Source organism: Macaca thibetana, chromosome 6, assembly GCF_024542745.1.
Source record: "Macaca thibetana thibetana isolate TM-01 chromosome 6, ASM2454274v1, whole genome shotgun sequence".
In the NCBI taxonomy this organism is placed as follows: domain Eukaryota; kingdom Metazoa; phylum Chordata; class Mammalia; order Primates; family Cercopithecidae; genus Macaca; species Macaca thibetana.
The window spans coordinates 35,569,231-35,591,746 of record NC_065583.1 but is presented as its reverse complement, the minus strand read 5'-3'; the positions used below and the strand labels follow the sequence as shown (position 1 = coordinate 35,591,746).

The following is a 22,516-nucleotide window of genomic DNA, read 5'->3' as shown; positions in this document are numbered from 1 at the left end:
ATCACCACCTCCATCACCACCACCATCAGCATCATTCCACCATCATCGTCCATTCCCCTCACAACGGAAAGAGGATTTGATTCCCCCATTGGTTAACCAGTTACCGAATACTAACAAGCTGGCAGACACGGTGCTGAGTACTTCATGTGTCCCGTCTATTTAATCCTGACAACAACCCTCTCAAATAGGCGTTAGTTTCATCCTCATTTTAAAATTAGGAAATGGCAGCTCAGGAAGTTAAAGAACATTACCCAAGACCACACAGCTGACACATAAGTGTGAAGTAGAATCCAGATCTGTTACAAAACTCATGCTCTTACTGCTAAGCTATAAGCTCATAGGGAAAGGCGTTGGAAAAAGCATCAACAGATATAAAGGTTGGGAGTTCTTTTTCCGAATTACAGAAATAATTCAGAGTTTTCTAGGCCCCACTTGCCTATTATTCCAAACTTTTAGATACAACTACAAGCATTTCATAAATGCCCAGATCTTAGCTAGATATGACGAGGGTCAGAAAGTATGAAGAAACTCAGATCTTAGTGGGGGACACGAGGATTGAATTACATGGAAGAAAGACATCATTCTTGAGCAGTACCACAGAACGCTTTATTAGGCCCTAAGAGAGAGACTGGCTAAAGCAAATACTGTACCTATAGGTACCCGGCAGATATATAACAGGCCAGGAGAGGTGAAAGGAAAGAGGAAGAGGGGGAATTGGCACAAACTAGAGACCTCGCATCTCATGTAAAGGGGGCACTGCTTCTCAGGTCCAGTCAGCTGTTGTCAGAATGAGGCATAGGCCAGTGTGCCAGAGCTCTGATTTTTTTTTTACGAGACATATGAAATTCTGATTTTTATATGCAATCTCTCAATTTTTGTGTGTTGGCAAGTTGATCAAACCCTCAAACATTCTGCAGGCTAAATTCAGCCAGCAGGTGTCCAGTTTGCAAACTGTGCTCTAAGGATTTATAAGGCCATTATGGAAATCTCTAAATGGAGTCATCAGGAGAGAGGCCTCAAAGAAAAGGAAAGCCTTGAGATTGGCCTTAATCGTACGTAGAGAGGAGAGAGGCAAGGTAAATGTCTTTTATCTTCCAGAAGGGATCATACCCTCTGGCCTCAGGCTGTTTTCATAGGCGGTGGCCTACCCCGTTTCTCCCAGATAAGTCCTAATCCTTTTGTGGTTCTCGATTGAAAGCCTCTGGGAAGACTTCCCTGGCTTCTCCACTGTTAGATGCTCCTCTGCATGCTCAGCATCTTGTACTTCCTCCATCGTAGCACTTGACACTCGTGGTAGGCACAGATATTTGCAGAATGAATGCATAAATGAGGCATTTCAAGTGGGGACAAGCATAGGGAAATAGACATCTCCCACCTCACCTATGTCCATTTCCTCTCCTTTCTCTTGCAGCAAGTCAAAACTGTGAGATTTCAGAATTACAGCCCTCCTCCCACCAAACATTACACCTCCCATCCCACCTCCGGAAAGCCTGAACAGCCGGCCACCCTCAAGGCGTCCCAGCCTGAAGCAGCGTCCCTGGGCCCAGAGATGACCGTCCTATTTGCCCACCGAAGCGGCTGCCACTCCGGACAGCAGACAGACCTCCGGAGAAAGTCAGCTCTTGGCAAGGCCACAACCCTGCTGTCCACTGCCTCAGCCACGCAGACCGTGTTTCCCAGCAAATGAACCTACGGGTGGCTTTTCCTAGACCCCAAAGAGGTGAATTGCATTTAAATACAGTCTGCCTCCACTGAGGGCATCCTGCCATTCTTTGGGGACTCGAGTATGCGTCCTTGTGCTTCCTATTTTACCTTCAGGAAAGGAAAGGTGGGAGCAAGAATTCCTGCCCTGGGTGGGAGGATAGATGGCGTGGCCTTCCAAACACTGAAACGTAATGATTTGATACCTCAAGGCTCGCTTACTCAGACCAAGGAGTGAAAAATTGTCGTGCCCACCTTATGCCCCAGCATGGAGTATGTGGCCTCTTGCTGTCCCCGTGTTACTGTGTAGACTTTCTGTGGTGTCCTAAAGGGGGCTGCAGCAGGGGTGTGACAATGGTGGGATTGTTGGCATTGCTTCTTTGACCTTACAGTGTCCTTAACAAGCATTAGAGCAGCTTCTGCCATCTTCTGGGGCCTGTACACTAGCCACTAGTAGCTGCCGTATCTTTTTCCCTCTGTAAAGTCATAATCCTGGCTGCAAAGGGAGAATTTCTGCGAGGGGTGTGAGGTGGATACTTTAAACATTCTGAGAATCCAATAAAACTAGAAGGAGTCAGCTTCCTGAGTATGCTCCACTTCAGAAGCTCAGAGAGATCACTGAGTACCAAATAGCAAAAGAGTATCATACTTTAATCTTCTTGATCTGTTTTCCCACATATAATTCTATGTGAATTATATGGCTGTGGATAGGGCCATGTATGGCATTGTGGACAATTAATTTATCCTGGCTCTATAGTCTGACTTCAAGAAAACACAGCATGCTTACAAACAATCTTATATGGGGTTGGGGTTTAGATATATAGTCTGACTTCAAGAAAGCACGTGGGCCAGGTGCGGTGGCTCATGCCTATAATCCTGACACTTTGGTAGGCCAAGGTGGGCAGATCACTTGAGGTCAGGAGTTTGAGACCAGCCTGGCCAACATGATGAAACCCCATCTTTACTAAAAATACAAAAATTAGCCGAGCATGGTGGCACACGCCTGTAATTCCAGCTACTCTGGAGGCCAAGATACAAAAATAGCTTGAACCCAGGAGGCAGAGGTTATAGTGAGCTGAGACTGCACCACTGCACTCCAGCCTGGGTGACAGAGCAAGATTCTGTCTAAAAGAAAGAAAAAAGAAAGAAAAAAAGAAAGCAAAACATGCTTAAAAACAACCTTATATGGGGTTGGGGTTAGAATGTATATTTGGATATATATTGTTTGCAATGCAACATTCCTGACTTTCCCTGCTTTCTTCTGACTTGGGGCAGATGAGCAGTTTCACCAACAAGGCAATAACATCAGTGCGAACATGGCAGCCCGAGGTTGGGGTGGGAGTGATTCCTGGGGAAAAGCTGCTATAAAAGGGGTAGGACAAAGAAGGCTGGAGGAGAAAACGGGGGAAAGGAGGAGAAAGGGGGGGGGGGTAAAGAAAATATGGAGGAAAGAAAGTAGGCATAAGAGTAAGAGTGAAAGAAGATTGAGGGAAAGCACAAAGGAAGAGGCTAAAGGAGACAAGGGGTGGGGCAACCTTACATTCCCTGACAGGGTGAGGAAAGGACAGGGTCTGCAATGAATGGGGCAAAACTAGATGACCCCGCAAAGATGGAACTGACGTGGAGCAGGACCAGCCAGTCAGAGCCTTGTAATCAGGATAGAGGAGGCGTCCCAGGAAGCCAAGGCAAAGCTGTGAGACAACCCATTAAGTCTCATTAAACTTAATTGTTGTGATATAACATTTATTGCATGCCCATCAATGTAGGCACTTTAACGCATAAATAACATTTGCCACTAAGGCTGGGTGCAAGAAGAAAGAAAGGAAGAAAGATAGGAAGAATGGAAGGAAGGAAGGAAGGAAGGGAGGGAGGGAGGGAGGGAGGGGGGGAGGGGGGAGAGAGGGAGACAGAGAGAGAGAGAAAGAAAGAAAGAAAGAGAGAGAGAGAGAGAGAGAAAGACGTATCTAGTTAGACCTTTCCCCTAGATAGTTCTTGAAGGTCATGGGATTCAAAACATGTGTCTTTTACATACCCACTCACACACTCGGCAAATGGAATTGTCCACAGACTTTTTCCAGACCTTAATAAAACAAAACAAAACCATACTCCTCCCATAAAATACTGCCATTGTGTCAGACCTTTGGCACTGGTAGAGCCAACATGATAGCATGTTGTTCTAATGATGTCAATCATGTTTGGGTCCATATCTCACAAACTTTGGGTCAATATCTCACATTTGTGGACTCAAACAAACATGAGATATTGACCCATTAGTTCCACAAAATCAACATGCCCAAATCCGTGCCTCATTGAACTACATATAATAATCCAGATGGAGAAATGAGATAAAGTCCAAGAACAGGGAGGCATTGTGTGACTGGTCAAAGTATAAGTACCCATTCCTCATCTTTACCAAAAAGCACTCTCAATGAGTTTAGCAATGTTTAGCCGTCTACTCTACACTCAGAGTGGCAGAGATATGGCATGACTGACCGACCAAATATTTAGTCTATTCCTCAGTGGCAATGTATCTAGTTAATTTTTAAGTTTTGTGACTGACAAGCAGGGTGCTTAAATGGAATGGAGATGTCCATGCCTTCCAAATGAAATGAAATATTCTTCCCACCATCTATTTATTATCTCTATGGGATAACCTCTCTGAGAGATGCAAACAACTCCAAGCCTTGCCAACTCCACTCCCTCCAGCCTCTTCACCCACGCGCAGCATCCAACTTACCCTCTCCCAAAGCAAATCCCACCTTTTGGAGTTTTAAGAGGGTTTTAAAGGGGTAAAGGATGTTTTTTCCAAGTAAAAGTTGGCTTCACTGGCAGCTTTATCTCATTCATTCCACCAACATGCTTTGTAAATTTATTGTTTCATGTTTTGTAGAGATGAAGTCTCACTATGTTACCCAGGCTAGCGTCAAACTCCTCGGCTTCACCTCCCCATGTCTTGGTCTCCCAAAGTGTGGGATTACAGGCATGAGCCACCACACCCAGCCCCAACATGTTTTTAACATCTACTATGTGCTAGGCACAGCAGTGAAGATGATAAACACATCCTGTCATGTAATTTCCACCATATCCCTATAAGACAGGTAGATTGTCCCCATTTCAGAGAAGGAAACTGAAGCTTGAAGGTTAACCACAGATGATGGCAGAGCAAGGACGCAGTCTCAAACTGTCTGACTTCAGAGCCCAACTTGGGACTTGCTGTATGAACCAAAAACCCATCCTTGACTTTAGGATACTGACTCTGGACTGCCAGGAGGCAGCAGAGTGCATTTTTGGTTGCAAATGCGAAAGAGCCTAGAACGCTCCGCTGCACACAAACACAGTTCAGGTCTTCATTTACCACTTTCTGACCATGGGATATCAGGCAAGTTACTTAATCTCTCAGAGCCTCATTTTCTTACATAGGAATAATACAGTGTAGTGTCAACGTCATTGGGATATTATGAGGATTATCTGAGATAATGACACAAAGTGACTTAAACAGTGCTGGCGTGATGAACACCTAACAAATTTTAGACTGGGATGTTTTTAAGCAAGCAGGCTGTTGAAATTTCATGTGAAGAAATTCTAACAGAAGGGCCTGCCTGGGACTGTGGCGCTGAAAGGAGACTGACACAGCCTCATCTTGAAAGTCAGAACACAGTCTAAGCTGAGTCCTGAAGGACAAGAGAGAATCAGATACACAAAGTGGTGGGAAAAAGGGTATTCCAAGCAGGAGAAGATCTTCAGCATTTGGGTTTAAATGTAGCAATGGACCCAAATTCACTTAATACTTAGAGGAATTTATTCCCTTGTGGAACATTCCAGAGATCCCAGGTAGAACCCCAGCCCCTCAAATCTGAAGGTGAAAATTCCATCTTGTGAGAGCATCACCCCTCAGCTAAGGTTCAGACAGTACCTAGGAAGAGTGCCCCTTTGCCATGTGGTTAGACTCTGGCATTTTGGTGCTATGAAAACTGCTAAGAGTAGGATTTGATTGGGGGAAAATGGGAGACATCTGAGTAGGGAAGGTGGATCATGCCCAGCTGGGGACATACTCTGAGGACCTCACCTGAGGAAATGGTCCCATCGAGCAGCATCAAGATCTTTACTTAGGACTTGTCTCTTTCCCTTTGCGTGTGGAACCCGCCTCACCCTCACCCTTCACCCATTCCACGGACAGGGCTTTCAGAGCAGGAAGGGTTTAAAGCAGCGCCCCCACCTGTGTCTTGATGAGATGCAGGACTGACTCAAATCATAGCTCAGTGACCTCCAGTCTGTCTTGAAAAGTCAGGGGGTCCGTCCACACCAGGCCTGCCTTCCCCGGCAGCAGCAATCCAGGGGGCTGGATCAGGGTCAAGGCGGCTTCAAATAAATGAACATTCATTCTTCAACGTCTGTGTCACAGCAACCTGCTTCACTCACCCACATGACCTGCCCCTGAATTAGGCATATTCCCCCCAGAGACTGTGCTGGACCCCCCATCCCTCAAGTCCTCATAACCCCCTCGAAAGTCGCAGTTGAATACTTAGGGATCAGCTGATCCAGGACAGTCAGGTCTTAGGAGTGTAGTAAGCCTGGCCTGGGCCCTAGGGAGTCTCACTCGATAGTTCGGAGGTGGGTTCCGGGTGTCTGTGCTTTTAACAATATCCCTAAGTGATTCTGATTCACATAAAGTGAGAGGCTCCAATCCACCTTTCTCATATGGTATGGCAGAGCCAACATTCAGTCCTGACACCCAGCAGGACTGTGGCCACACTGGTTGGTAGAATGTCAAAAGAAGTTTGTACTAATAGGTGAACGGTGGATGCTCTGAGCTCCCCAAGGCCTCCTCACACCCACAACCTGGTCCTTCCCTCAGGTGCTCCCCATCACTCTAACATCCAGCACCTAAAAGCTCAGGCCAGGTGCAGCTAAGACCTCCAGCAATAAAGCCCATCTCCATTCCAGTTGGCCAGTGCCTATGCCATCCTGGTTGCTAAATATCTTAACTGTGACCCTGGAGTAGAGCATAGGACCCAGAGAGGTCACTCAGAAGCCAAGAGCTCTGCTAACAAGCCCAGCACTCCATCCAGCCCACTCCTGACCACTGTCCAGCCCTTGACAATCACCTTCACCTGGTCCTTGGCCTAGGAAAGGCGCTGCATGGGAGGGAGGGCAGCTCCATGCTCGCTGGTCTGCCTTTCTCAGCTAACACCTTCAAAGGCCTCAGCAATGCCTGTGAGCTTCCCAGCTCCTCTGCCATTGGTTTGGCAGGTACGGAAATTATCTGTTTCCATGAGGGGAGCAAGCATCCATCCTCATCCTCTCACCCACGTCTGACCACACAGGCAGCCACATAGCTTCTGGACTCCCTTCCTGGGAAGTGAACAGCTGTGGCAGGCAGAACGGCAAAGTCCTATCAAGTCTTTCCAGCTGGGACCAAGTGCTTAGCAAGCTGGCACGGGGTAGTGCCGGGCCAGCAGCTGCCGCCACTGATGCTTCTCTTGTTTATATCTTGAGAGAAAAGACCCCGATTCTCTCTGGCTAAGAGAAGATAGTACTAGTACTTCCAGCAGCCTCTCAGATGACCATGAAAGACAGTCACTTAGGTAATGTGTTTGGCAGGCAGGACCAGACCAGAGGCGTTAACTCCAAAGATCCTTGCAGCAAATCGATGTCATGGAGAATAAATAATACAAGGACATTTTATTTGCAATAGATCAGTGTTAAATGATCAAGCAGACCGTTTTCCAGGCCTAGATTATGTCCTAGACCAAAGCAGAAACAGTGTTCCCAGGAGGCCCTCTGCCCACTGATCTACACTTTGACAAACAGAAGGCAGCGAAGTGGGATCTAAGGTGTGCCATCAAGTCAAAGATGGTGGGGGATGATGGGGGGCATGGAGGAGGTTACAGATGCACCCATCCATCCATCTATTCACTCAACAGCAGTGATCCATCACCCACTCTGGACCAGGCTCTGTGAGAAGCAATGGAGATACAGTGGTTGACGGGAGAGATGAAAATAGATACATCCCTCATAGAGTATTGTTTGTTCCTTATTAATTTTTTCTGGATTTGGGGCCTCCTTTCTGCTTTTCTCCCCTTTTTATTATTAAATGCTTCACAGATATGAAATTATACAGGATCATATAAATAACCATATACCTGCCACCCAGCTTTTTTAAAAATAGTAATTGTCAATATCAGAGGTCCACTGTGTGCCTCTCCCAATCCCATTCCTTTCTTCCCCTCCCCACAACTTCCCTCACAACCACTACCCTGCATCCCTCACTTATCTTCTCCCACACATGTACCATATGGAATTTTTAGTGAAACCCATAGAGATATTTGGTAAACACTACTGAAAGCAAATATTGCAACCTAAGGCCATAGATATTCTGCCTGAAGGTTTGAGCTCCCATCTGGCTTCTGTGCCTCAGATTCTTTTTTTTTTTTTTTTTTTTTTTTTGAGACAGAGTCTCGCTCTGTCGCCCAGGCTGGAGTGCAGTGGCGCAATCTCGGCTCACTGCAAGCTCCGCCTCCCGGGTTCACGCCATTCTCCTGCCTCAGCCTCCTGAGTAGCTGGGACTACAGGCGCCCGCCACCGCGCCCGGCTAATTTTTTGTATTTTTAGTAGAAACGGGGTTTCACCGTGGTCTCGATCTCCTGACCTTGTGATCCGCCCGCCTCGGCCTCCCAAAGTGCCGGGATTACAGGCGTGAGCCACCGCGCCCGGCCTGTGCCTCAGATTCTAAGGCTTTGATTCATTGCTGGGAACTGATGTTGATGCACCAACATGTCTGGTTTTGAGAATCCTGGTTTGGAGGAATTTTGACAAGAATTTTTCCAACTACACCTGTTTTGTGACACCTTGTTGCTTCTGAATGGGGAAATACAGGCTGTGGCCATGCCCAAATTGCTTTCAAGTGATTTGGGGGCTTTTAAAGTAACTCTCCTCTGGGCCTTGCCCGGGACCTCAAGGTAGCCAACCATAGAAACCAAAAGCAGCTTCTCAGAATCTGAAACTGAAATGAGATCTTGCTGCTGCTGCTGTTAATCTTCTAATAAATTATCATAAGAACCTTGTGAGTATGCAGGGAAATGCTTGTTTATTTTTTGTTTGTTTTTTGAGACAAGGTCCCATTCCCCTCACGCAGTCTGGAGTGCAGTGGCACAATCTCAGCTCAATGCACCCTCAGCAGCCCCAGCTTAAGATTCTCCCACCTCACCCCCACAAGTAGCTGGGACTACAGGCATGTGCCACCACACCCGGCTAATTTTTGTATTTTTTGTAGAGGTAGGCTTTTGCTATGTCACCCAGACTGGTCTCAGACTCCTGGGCTCAAGCAATCTGCCTGCGTCACCATCCCAAAGTGCTGAGATTACAGGCGTGAGCCACCACACCTGGCCCGGGAATGCTATTTTTGTCTCCAGACTACAGATCAGAAAACTGAGACTCAGAATGTTTCAATTCCTTGCTTAAGATCACAAAACTAGTTTGAGGTGTAATGGAAACTGAAAAAAAAGAAAAGTAACAACCCTGACTCCTCATCCAGCAATAATTGCCATCATGTGTCAAGTACCTACTATATGCCAAGTACTTTACATGCTACATACATGGTGTCATTTAATTTTACCCAACCCTATGACAGAAGTACTGCTATTTTCTCATTTTAAAGATTAGAATTGAGGCTCAGAGGTCAAATGACCTGTCCAAGGCAACAAGGCCTGGAACCCAGGGCTCTAAGCCAAAACCTTAATCCCTCTTCTTCAATGGCAACTATCAACATGGTTGAGATTGGAGGGCATGGACAAATGAGATGTGCTGCTGAGCTAGCTAGGATGGGGATGGAGATGGAGGAGGGTTTATCACAGAGGGTCAAGCCCTCCCAGAAAAAATCCATGAGGTTAGGTCTTGCTCTCTCAGTAAGATAACTGAGACTTTTATGCACAGAGAAATCCAAAAAGCAAATCTACCGCTGCTCCCAGAGTTACCAGACACAGCCAAACCACTTGAAAAAGAACTGAAGCTTGCAATGTGGTTCTGGGTCACTGACATCAAAACACAGTGATCATTTTGCATTCCCCAGGTCGCTCTGTCTTCGTGAGATTATTTCTGGTTTTGCCTGTCCTCACTCTAAATGATACAGAGCAGAGTCCCACAAGAAGAGGGATATGATTTCCAAAATGACCCCCACTTCCATCTCCTCTGCAGGAACAAAAGGGCTCAGAGAGCTGACATCTTCTTCCAGTGTTCCTTGCTGGTGTTTATCCAAAGTTCAAATGCAATTTCCTTTGGGGGTAGATACACACCCACATATGCAAGCTAATTAGGCAAACGGGGTCACTGCTGGATGGACAAGAGCTGCAGCCTGATAAGGACTAAAAGAATGCCAGCCAAGACCTAGGGAGAAAGGCAAAAGACATCTGCAGAGGCTGTTTTGTAACTGTGTGCATTTTGTGTTAATGCTCTTGGAATCAGTGCTAGCATGACCGACTGACTTGATGAGAGCCATTTTTGATGTTGGGGTTTGACTGCTGTAGGTCACACACGTCCTGGAGGCTAGCACCATCCTAATGACCTTCCCATGAGAATCACCACTCCCTGACCACCCAAGAGGATTGTGAAGACTATTTGCATTCAGGAGACCCTCACAAATAAGTAGAAAGGAAGCTTGAGTCACAACGTACGGAGGCAGCTAAAACAGGCCTGGAGGTCCAAAAAGGAATTCAAATAAATAGTGCCTTCAAAAGGTGGTACCCACATTCCTGCTAGCCCCATCACCACCTTCTCTCCAACTCTGTAAGAGATGTCTTATGTCTCTGTCAAGGAGAGGGTAGAGGACGACATTGCACAAAGAGGACATGTCAGTCACAGCTAGAGAGAGATAGCACTAGCTTCCATGACAAGGAATGAAACATCAGTCAGAAGGGGTGATACTGTTTTGAAGGGAAGGCTAATTTTAGATATCAGAACCACATTTCTAAATATTCTATTCTGCACATGCTATTTATAAGCTGAATTCTTTTTTAAGCTTAAGTTGTTTTTAGATGTTGGCAAGTTTTGGAGCTTAGGACTTCTTTGTTATGGCGGCCTCCAACAGAGAACTAAAAGCATCAGTCAAGGACCAGCTATGTTCCCAGTCCACTAGAATGTCACAAGATCTGGAGAAGTAATTAATATAATAGCTGGGATGATGAGATTTGGAAATGGATCACTTGGGGCTTTCTCACAGCTTTGTTACTGGCTATATTTCCTTTGGCAAATAACTAAAGAAACTTGGAAAAGTGACACATCCCTAGACCTCAGTTTTCTCATTTGTAAAATGAGGATCAGACCATGCACCTCCTAGTAGAGTTCTCAGCAGGATTAAACAAGTTCAGGCATGTCCAGCTCTGAGTACGATATTGGGTACATAGAAGTGTTCAATAAATGGTAGCTATTACCATTTATGTAGATGTAGTGGCACAATTCAAAACAAAGCACAACGGCAAGCTAGGCTCTATCAGACAGAAGTGAGAGGGGAGAACAATGAGAGTGTTTTAGTTGTCAAGAGAGCTTTGTGAAGAAGAAAGATTTTGAAAAATGAGCAGCACAGAGAAATGTGACATGAAGAGGGGGGTGCCTGGACTCTGGAGTCACACATCCCTGGGTTCAAATCCTGACCCCACGTGTCAGCTATCTGACCTTGGACCAAGTTAACAAACCTCTCTGAGCCTTTCTTTACTTATCAGAAAAGTGGGAGCAATAATCAGCACTTCACACTGTGACTGGGAAAATCGAGTGAGGCGAGGCCAGATGTTGGTATGCAGAAGTGGACCCAGAAGTGGTAGCTGTTGGAGAAATTTGCAGGATGACATAGGCTTGAAAGCAGGATGAGCAGGAAGAATGCTAAATATAAGAATGGAATCTCAGGCCAGGCACGGTGGCTCACGCCTGTAATTCCAGCGCTTTGGGAGACCGAGGCGGGCAGATCACAAGGTCAGGAGTTTGGTGGCCTGTATGGTGAAACCCCGTCTCTACTAAAAATACAAAAATTAGCCAGGGGTGGTGGCGGGCGCCTGCAGTCCCAGCTACTTGGGAGGCTGAGGCAAGAGAATGGCGTGAACCCGGGAGGCAGAGGTTGCAGTGAGCCGAGATTGTACCATTGCACTTCAGCCTGGCGACAGAGCGAGACTCCATCTCAAAAAAAAAAAAGAACAGAATCTCTTACTAGCTGCCATTCATTAGTTGTGGGCTAAATGCCAGGTACCTTGTGAATCCCTTAGAGGGTTTGTTACTACAGGGTTGCTAAGAGCCCAGTGGAGTCAGATGACCTGAATCCAAATACAGGCCCCATGTTTCCTTGCTGTGTCACCATGGCCAAGGCATTTAACTTTTCCAACCTGTAGTTCCCTCCCTTGTAAAATGCAGGTATTAATTGTGCAAAAGCACAATTAATGGTTTGGTGGGGATTAAGTGAGACAATGTAAATAGTCATTAGCACAGTGCCCAGCACAAGAAAATACTGTAATGTTCACTACCATTATCGTTATTTACATTCATTTTCTCACTTAATCTTCACAAGGCCCCCACGAGTTGTGTTATTCTCCCCTACGTATAGATCAAACAGCTGAAGCTCGGAGGATACATCACTTGTCCAGGGCAACCAGTAGCAAAGGTGGGCCGGCTCTGAAGGATGAGACATCTGTTTCTTTGTTCTCTGACCTTTCAGAGAAGCTGGTCAGTGGTGCCAGGGCTGGGGCAATATGACAACGATTTTAAAATGCATTTTATGCCGTAATCCTCGCCAATCTCTTCTCATCTGGTGGTCCCCACCACCTCACCACCTCATCTGCTGAAGGTTGCAGATTTAGGGCTGTGTGTACCCCCGGATACAGCCAGCAAGCACATTGGTGTTGCCCCTCTGGGTGCTTGCCGCTTCCCAAGGTTGACACGGTTTATGAAATGTCCATTCTAATTTGCAAATAGATCTGACACGGACATGCCTCCAGCTGGCTGGTGATTTCGATAACAACCCCTCCTCCTTGGTGCCAATTAACAGAAATGAAATGTCCCTGGCACACTTTGTAGTTCAGAAAATGCATGTACTGATTAAACCCCCGCTAGGCGTCCATTATGACCTATGGGCTCCAGGCAAGTGCTGCTCTCACTCCATCTCCATTTAAAGTCGCAGAATGTTTTCTTCCTGGGCAAAAACCAATGTCACTTCATTCATTTATTCATTTTTCATTCAACGATATCAACTGAGCATCTACTATGGGCTGTGTGCCAGGTGTTGTTCCGTACAGTTGGGATACAGCAGTGAACAACACGGATAAGGTTCCTACCTGCAGGAAGGGAGTAAATGGTAAACAAGCAGGAGAATTTCTACATGTCAGATGTTACGAAAGAAACAAAGTGACGGGACAAAGAATGGCTGACGGGCATAAGCTATATTACGTAGGGTGGCCAGGGAAGGTTCTCCAAAGGGATGACATTCGAGTTGAGACCTGAAGACTAAGAAGGAACCAGACACGCAGCATAGTGGGAAGAGCAGGAACAAGCTCAACCTGTCCAGGAAACTCTCCATGGGGAAGGTTCCATTAACATTCTTTTTTTTTTTTTTTTTTGAGACGGAGTCTCGCTCTGTCACCCAGGCTGGAGTGCAGTGACGTGCTCTCGGCTCACTGCAAGCTCCGCCTCCCAGGTTCACACCATTCTCCTGCCTCATCCTCCCGAGTAGCTGGGACTACAGGCACCCGCCACCACGCCTGGCTAATTTTTTGTGTTTTTAGTAGAGACGGGGTTGCACCGCCACTAGCAGTCTTTCATTTATCAAACATTTTTGATCATACAATGAACAATTGGAGAATAAATGAATTCCCTTTTATCCTGACAAGAAGGCCTGTCATAGGAAGGATGAACATAGGGAAGATGCTACTGGAGTTATTACAAACGGAGAGGCAAATGACCGCCCTTTTCTCCACCCCATTCCCAATCTCTAAAACAAGGGACTTGGCTTAGGCACTAGCATTCAGGACTGTGAGATCTTAAGAACTCACCTTTTAGAGGAATTGGCCCTCGTAGCTCTTTAAAGCAGTAACTATGCAGCAAACAAAAAGCAAACTGACATCTTTAAAAAAAAAAAAAAAAAAAAAACAGCCAAAATGGTTGTTTGAAATTGTATACATGAGACATAAAATATCATTTCCTTTGTTATCATTAGGGTGTAGTTATTGAATTTCTGCACCCATTTACTCATTCAGAAAATACTTATTACTAGTTGTGAGTCTCTTCTCTTCCTCCCTTTAGCCCTCTGCCCTCTCTCTCTCTCTCTCTCTCTCTCTGTTTCTCTCTGCCCCTCACTCCCCCAACCTTTCTTTGGCACAGGATTTCAGAGCCCAGGATATAGATTTGGAACACCTGAGTCGTACCTAAAGTGTGACTTGCTGTGTGACTTTAGGCAAGTCACTTCACCTATCTGAGTCTCAGTTTTCTCATCTATATAAAGGGAATAATAATAGAAGACATCTCACAACACCATACAAAATAAACACTAAGGTATTATTATCTTTGTTACTGTCCATTATTATCCTTTGATAGATAGGAATGTAAAATTTACAGAACTCAACTTAGGAAACTGGGACAGGTTTTTAGGACAGAAGAAATTCTAGTAACAAGTGTGACAGCCACTGTTTAATGACCTGTTTCTACCTGTAGGATTTTCTGTTCTTTGAGATAATTATGAAGCAGGACCACAAGAAATAGCCTTCAGGAGGTATTTTAGTCCATAATAATAATTTTGAGCCAACAATTATAGAGTCCCTGCTATGTGTCAGACCCTGTTGCATGTGCTTTACTGATATCAAACATCGACTTATTTAAAACTCCCACAAACAGACAAAATAAATACTATTACTACTCCCATGTTACTGGTAGAAACTAAGGCCTAGAGAGATTAAGAAACTTCCATAGGGTCACAAGGCTAGGAATTGTGGGGTTTGGAAATAAACCCAGGCAATCTGGCTCCAGTCTGTGGCTGCTAACTGCTTTCCACCTCAGTTAAGGTAGAGCGAAAGGCCAGACACAGTGGTTCATGCCTATAATACTAGCACTTTGGGAGGCCAAGGCAGGTGGGTCACCTGAAGTCAGGAGTTCGAGACCAGCCTGGTCAACATGGCGAAACCCCATCTCTACTAAAAATACAAAAATTAGCTGGGCGTGGTGGTGGGCACCTGTAATCCCAGCTACCCAGGAGGCAGAGGTTGCAGTGAACCAAGATCGTGCCACTGTACTCCAGCCTGGGGCACAAGGGTGAAATTCCATCTAAAAAAGATTGGATGAAAAAGTTATCTCCAGACATCAGGGGGGTTTGGTGATGTTTTTGTTTTTGTTTTTTACTTCAAATAGACTTGTCTTCTGAGTACTCAGTAAACAAAGAATTATTACCTGCCTGATCCCAAACCCTCTGGCTTGTAGACACAGTGCTAATAAGGGCTGCTACTTCATACCGCACAATGCCAGCCTAGGAAAAGTCACACCTCCTCCCATTGATGGGATTTTTTGGGTGCCTATTAAAATGTCACTTGATCTTGGAGTTGAAGTTCTTTCTACATCATTTAGCACAACCTGGACGGTCAGATTAATGTGGCATCCAGCTTTCCCTTGGCAGTAACTTCCTTATTACTTCCCTGCCCCTGCACTTGTTCTCAGAAATGTTACATCACAATAAAGGTAGTTAAAAAGAGCAAACAAACCACTGCTACTCTCTTGGAATGCAGAAGCTGTAATCTGGAAGGGACATTCTCACAGCTGCCGACACCAAGAATGATAATACAGATCAAAGCCGCCATCTTTGAGCCCATTGTGATATTAACAGGGTGAACCTTCTCCATAGGAGGACACCCAGTATCAGCACTGGCACCAACCTAGGCACAGGGAGGAGAGGCAGGATATGTCTAAGGCAGACTGCCTTCCTTTTGAGGGCTAAAATTGGTGATAACCAAATGAAACCCCCGCCCATGTTCAGTGGTGTGTAGTGAAGACAACATAACTCCAAATCCTGTGTAATTTATTGACATGGTGAGACACAGAATGCATCCTCGTAATCACAGAATGCCTGTTTCTCCCGCTGAATGCAAAGCAGCCACCTGGAGCCTCTGACAGCTCTTACTTGCTGTTGTGCTGAGTGGAGCACATTAGCTAATGAGGAAGTGCTGCATTGCATTTGCAGGTACTGGGAGCTCAGAGCAACTCAGTTTTGAGCCCAAATGTGGTTGCCTGCTTGAAAGCTGGGGCTTCTCTGGTACATTGGGTCTCTGGAGCCACAGATCTTAGTTCTGCCTTCATAAGTTGGGAGTTTAGGTAAGACTCCCCAAATTGATGTGATAAGACTTCCACAAATGGCTTGTAAGATCTGACTGTTCCACACCACCCCCACAAAGAATCAGGCTGTGATCATTATTAAAGTTTCCCCAAAGAGAAAACTAGCCTGTTACATCAGCACGAGTCCCTGGACAGAAAAGAAATCAGGGTCTAGATGAAAGAAAATTGGACAGGAGATAGAAAATTATCGAACCAATTTCCCATCATCCTTTTAGCTTTCTCCTTTCCTCCTCCAGCATGGTTAGTTTGGACTTTATTTGTACTCAGAAGGGCCAAGAGCCATGCAACAAAGTCATAAAGAACGACCTCCTGTTATGTGCAATCAAACCACCTGCCCTCAGCTCACAAGGCACTGCCAGACAGGTTTGGCTGCACGTTCCTCTGGAGCATCCTCAGCCTAGGAAGAGAAAGGAGGCGAGACATTGGCCAGGGAGGGGAGGATATTGATTCCATGTGTGAGGATCATAGGAATGCAGGTTGAGTTTGGTCATCAAAATACAATATTTGAGACCTCAGAGAAATTCTGGGGGCTCACGGATTTTAACTTTTTATTTTTGAAATAAATTCAGACTGTTATAAATGTTTGCAAAAATAGTGCAAAGAATTCCTGTAAACTCTCCCACTAGGTTCCCCAAAAGTTAACATTTTACCAGGTTCATTTTTATTTTTTCTGGACCATTTGAGAGTAAGTTAGAGACTAAATGCCCACTTATCCCTAAACATTTCAGTGTATATTTTTTTAAAATAAGGATATGCTCTTACATAACCCTAATAAAACCAGGAAAATCAGGAAATCAATGTTGATATAGTACTATTAACTAGTCTACAGGTCTTATTCAATTGCCCTACTATTTTTTCAATTGGCCTATTTTCCCTTATAGAAAAATTATTTCACAAGTCTTTTCTAGGATCCTTTTCAAGACCACATCTTGCATGTAGTTGTCATACCTCTTTAGTTTCCTTTAATGTGGAACAGTTCCTCAAGATTCATTTTCTTACATGGTCTTGGAATTTTGAGTAGTATAAGCCATTTGTTTTATGGAATGTCTCTTAATATGTGTGTGTCTGTTATTTCTTCATCATCAGATTCAGGGTTTAGAGCAGGAGAAGGGGGTTTGGCAGTAACGGATGATAACCCATAGAACGAAATAGGAATCCCTGAGCCTATACTGATATAAACAAATAAATAAATAAATAAATATGGGAGAAGGAAAAGCTCTCCCTTATGGTCAAGTGACAACCTCTAAGTGTAAAAGGAATTATGGAATTTAAAAAAAAAAAACCATTTGGCAACCACTCAGTAACAATTGGTTCATGCAATAACCATGAATGAATATTAAAACTTGTGGATGAAAACTTGGAAAGTCTCAGAATATCTGCTCGCAAGATACTTATTAGTCACAGAAGAAAAAAAAATCACAACTTTACAGTAGACAATCACCTTAACCAAAACACCAAGTTAGCATCACCAGCAATGGGGAAACAGATACTGTGTGCCTCCTGATATGATGCACTCAGAAGAACACAGCATCTCTTCTGTGAGAAGATGACTTTCTGCCCAAAAGGTATAAGAATTCTGAAGAATTATAGTTCTTCCCAACTGCATTCGCACACAACAGATTCTGAAATCCTTTTTACTTTACAGAACCTGCTTTGGTCATCTTCCCAGGACGAGTTCCTGACAACTGGGATGCAGAAGACAGCAAACGATCTGCCGGGATGGAAACTGCTCATTAGAGAGTTTGTGGACTGCATGATATTCCTTGAACATCAGGGATGGTACAGGGATACCAATAGTCTGGCCTCCAAGACAGCAGAGTAATAGGAGGAAGAGCAAATCTGTCTTCACCCACAGTATTAATGGGTAGTGGGCCAGAATGGAGAAAAGCTAGTGAGTCATGTGCTGCTACAGGTTACACCAGACTCCCATCCCTCTGTTACTCACTGCTGTTGTCAAAGCCAAACTTTATCTTGCTAATTTCTCACAGCTTGGCACCTAACAAATGACAAGACAGGACATCCAATGCCTTCCAGCTCTGTGGTCTGGCCTGTCTCTCCAGATCAGATTTAGAGTGATGCAGCAGATGACATCATATTCTCTGGTGTTCAATCCGAAGAGGCCAGTGCTTCAGCACAATGTCCCCTAGCCATCACCCCAGCCCGAATCCCCACCAAGCATCCTGCATCCCTCTGCCACATCTTCATTCTTTTCCATCTGTCTTTTCCCCCGATACCTTCTGACCCCAGGGATTTCTAATAGAACATAGTGATCAAGGAAATAAAGACTTGGTACATAAAGAGTCTCAGACAAGAAAAAAATTCATGATGTTATATGAAAGATACCAAACTGTAATGCTTACAAAGAGGCTATTTCAAGTAGAAAGATATAAATATCACTTATAACCATGCATCCTTTATGTTCATAAATAAGTCATCATAAAGAACAAGCCATTAGAAGACATTCTACTCCTTGTTTTTTTTTAAATAAAAAAGGCTATAATCTAAAATACAATTTTAAAATTACCTGTGCTAACCTGCAAGAGACATTGCTCACATAAATGAAATTCATAAATACCCTGATGTTATTTGAACCATGTATTTTCATCTTCTCCTCCTCTCTTAAGACATCAATAAGAATTTGATTTTTAAAAGCACATGCTGCTCTGATTATCAAAGACAATAACACAAGTGCAGCATCACTGGGATATGTTGGTTGTTTTAAAGTTCAGATCCTAATTTTACACTGAAGCATCCTCAGTTTTTCATTCAGCCCTGCTTGTAAACAGGAACCAGCATCAGCCAAACCAGGATCAGAGTAAGGATTGCATCTGTAGGTTACAGAAATATTTTCTTCTATGTGAAACTGTCACATGCAGGGGTTAAACTGGCAGCCATCTTTTAATGCGATGAATAATTTGGACTTCTTAGCCACACCCTTCTCTCGGTTAACCACAGGAGGAAGTGATAATACACCACCAGAAGCCCCAGAGTTCTGGCTTTATCTGCTACGTGGCAGGTGAGAAGGGAAGAGGTGTGATTGAGCACACTGGCTATTTACGCCTTGTCTTCAAAGCCCTCTTAGTCACATTTCCATCTTCATGCACTGGCTTCCGCCTTACAACTGAACAATAGGAAACCACCACTCCTAAACCACCACTCCTAATTTTTTTAAAAAACACGTCCTGTTTTTTAAGTCTCTGGGAACTTTCCACGAGGTATAGTGGAGGGTTTCATAAGGATTTAGCTCTTCCTTCGAACCTGCTTAGCCAGTAAACCAGATATTTTTTAAAACACAGCATACAGATTCCAAATGATCAAGGACCACAAAGTGTTGGGGATGTCAGGGAGGAGGCAAGGATGGGCTTGAATGATCACAAAGAGCCAACCCGGAAATGTGCAGTAGAATAGTTTGCTAATGGTGACATCTGAGTTTCATCTCCCGGAATTATTGTTTCTTATTACTACACTTCGGGTCAAGGGGAAAGGGTGTTAAGGGTAAAAAGAGGAAGGAGAAAATAAAGAGAAAAATTCACACCTCCATGGAAACATAAGCAGAAAAACTATAGACTCTTGTGTCTCTGCTTATTTTTTTAAGTATAGTGTTTTTAACAGACCAAAGAGAATCTCTATGAGTTAATATGTATGTGAATAATGTTTATAAAAGGGGTATAATGTGTTAGTCATTATGGAATATTGTATAAATAAACCTTACATATATAGCATACATAAAAAAATGATTGCTTAGGGCAGTGGACACTTAAGGACTTCCAAAATTTTTGTATCTTCATCCCAAAAAATAGAGCGTTCCAGGGCTGGCAACTTATTTCCTTAGTATATTCCACTGTAAAGCCAAGAGGTTTAGGGGCTTGTTTTCTGGTTTTGTAATTTCTAATAATCTGTATGGATTACTGTAATATGTCTGTTGCATGTGTGTTGGTGTTGTTTACCCATATGGAGTCATCAGGGATTTGTTCCACACTTTGTATCCTGGAAAACCAAAAGGAATTTTCATTTTTTTGAGACAGAGTCTCACTCTGTCGCCCAGGCTGGAGTGCAGTGGTGCCATCTCAGCTCACTGCAAGCTCTGACTCCCATATTCAAGCGATTCTCCTGCTTCAGCCTCCTGAGTAGCTGGGATTACAGGCGCATGCCACCTCGCCCTGCTAATTTTTTGTGTTTTTAGTAGAGATGGGGTTTCACCGTGTTAGCCAGGATGGTCTCCATCTCCAGACCTTGTGATCTGCCCACTCGACCTCCCAAAATACTGGGATTACAGGTGTGAGCCACCACGCCCGGTCTGGAATTTTCTAGTAAGAAGAAAAACATACAGAATGTGTCTTCACTGTTGGGTAACTCTCAAATTTGTAGCACTCTGAATTTTTTGTAAAACTGTGCTAATGGAATGCTTAATGTCAGAGTTATTGTCTCACTTCAATATCTAGTATTGGATAATGTTTCTCCTGGGAGCACAGATTTTTTTTTTCAAGTCCTTTTTTCCTGGACTTAACATGTTCTTCTAGAAGACATCAGAAGTCATGACCCTAAGCCACCTCCCTTCAGGACCACTTTCTACCATCGGTTTTCAAAAAACTATCCACATGTTAATTCTGTTTTATGTTCTGTGATTCTCTGGTCGACTCAGTGCTTCAGAGTCCAGAGATTGACTTGGGTTAGTGGCCCTAATGAAGTGCTAAATTTTCTCTTTACCGCCGAGACTGATCAGAAGAAGCAAAAGGGGAAAGGGGGCTAGAGGTCCACTCACACCTTTTACATCAGACGAGAGGAGAACTGTGCCAGAAATCTGTGCATGAAACACCATCTGCTCTTCATGCAGGGAGGGGTCAACCGTGTGAACGTGTAGAGATTACTCGAGCCTCCTTTGCCAAAAACGTGCATTGTTCCCAGCTGTAAGTGTGTGAAGCCTAATACGTCTTTTAGCATGAAACAATAAAGTGTTTATTTTCATTTAATAGGTTGTTCCTCCGGCCTGGATTTTCTTTTTTTTTTTTTTTTTTTTTTTTTCTTTTTTCAGTAGCTGGTTTGGAGAGGGCAACACTTTGTCATAAATTAAATGTCAACAGTGAGCATTTGATTTCTCCCAAAGGGGTTTAGCTCCTGGCAGCTGCTCTGGACATCCAAAAGGGAGGGTTAGGAGAGGAAATCACTTTGTCAAATGGGAATTGCTTAGTTCCAGTGGAGGTAGGTGGAGAAACAGGCAAGTAACACTTCCTTTTAAAGCTGAGCAGGCTGAATTCACTTCCGTGGAGCAAACTCTGGTTTGTACAACCATGAGGGCCCTCTTGGCTGGAAGTCTTCTCTGCCTGATGAGTGCAAAGGTTAGGTGCACAGCCTCGAGTGCCTGATTTCCTGTGTTGCCAGCCGTTTAGCCTTGGGTAAGTTACTTAACCTCTCTGTGGTTCAGATCCCTTTTCTAGAAAATGGAGATATAATGGCACCTTTCTGAGGGATGTTAAGGATAAATTTCTTAAAACACGTAGAGTGATTTGAACAGTGCCTGGCACATATAAGTGCTTACTAATATTAGTATCTTACCACCTTCACAATGTTTACCATATCCATCTACCACCTGTGTTATTATTTACTTAAAATTCTTATTTTAATTGATTCAATTTTCTTTTCTGAGGTGGGGGCAACTTCATCTCTAGTATCAACTTTCATCTAGAATTTAATTTAAAGGAAAACTATATGTTCCAATGGTAAATTAGTATAATTTGGCTGGGTGCAGTGGCTTACGCCTGTAATCCCAGCACTTTTGGAGGCCAAGGCAGGTGGATGGCTTGAGCCCAGAAGTTCAAGACCAGCCTAGGCAACATGGTAAAACCCCATCTGTACTAAAAACGCAAAACTTAGCCAGGCGTGGGGGCACATGCCTATAATCCCAGCTACTCTGAGGCACAAGAATCACTTGAACCCAGGAGGTGGAGGTTGCAGTGAGCCAAGATCATGCCACTGCACTCCAGCCTGGGTGACAGAGCAAGATTCAGTCTCAAAGGAAAAAAAAAAAAGAAGGAAAATTAGTATAATTTGCCACAAATACAAAGTAGCCATAAAACAGTGATCACACATATTTACTGAGTCCATCCTACCTGCCAGGCAGTGTGCTAAATGTCTTGCTTTACAATCTTCATGCCCTACGAGGTCAGTACTATCACCATCCCACTTCCCGGATAAGGAAACTGAAACAGAGAGAGGTTAGCAAGTTTGCCTGTGGTTGTATAATTAGTAAACAGAGGAGGCGTTTCAGGCTGCAGAACCCAGGTTCTTCGGCACTGTTTGGTGCTGCTGCCCTAACAAAAACATCTACCAAACATGGTAGACGGTCGCTTCCTAGGGCTGCTAAAATAAGTGATCACCAACTGGGTAGCTTAAAACAACAAAAACTTATTCTGTCTCGGTCTGGAGGCTAGAAATCCAGTATCAAGATGTTGGCAGGGCCATGCTCCCTCCA

At 44.3% G+C, this 22,516-nt stretch overlaps 2 protein-coding genes across 3 annotated transcripts in view; one reads left to right on the top strand and one right to left on the bottom strand.

The window, feature by feature from the left end:
* The window catches only part of SH3RF2 (SH3 domain containing ring finger 2), a 132,663-nt gene extending 130,908 nt beyond the window's left edge, over nt 1-1,755 (top strand). For both annotated transcript variants that reach the window (XM_050794002.1, XM_050794003.1), the window contains exon 10: nt 1,412-1,755. In XM_050794002.1, coding sequence (XP_050649959.1) covers nt 1,412-1,687 — 276 coding nt within the window. In that variant the 3' untranslated portion in view covers nt 1,688-1,755. The remainder of the gene's footprint in view (nt 1-1,411) is intronic.
* Nucleotides 1-22,516, bottom strand: part of PRELID2 (PRELI domain containing 2) — a 1,077,378-nt gene that overhangs the window by 303,494 nt on the left and 751,368 nt on the right. The gene's annotated exons all lie outside the window — the stretch shown is intronic.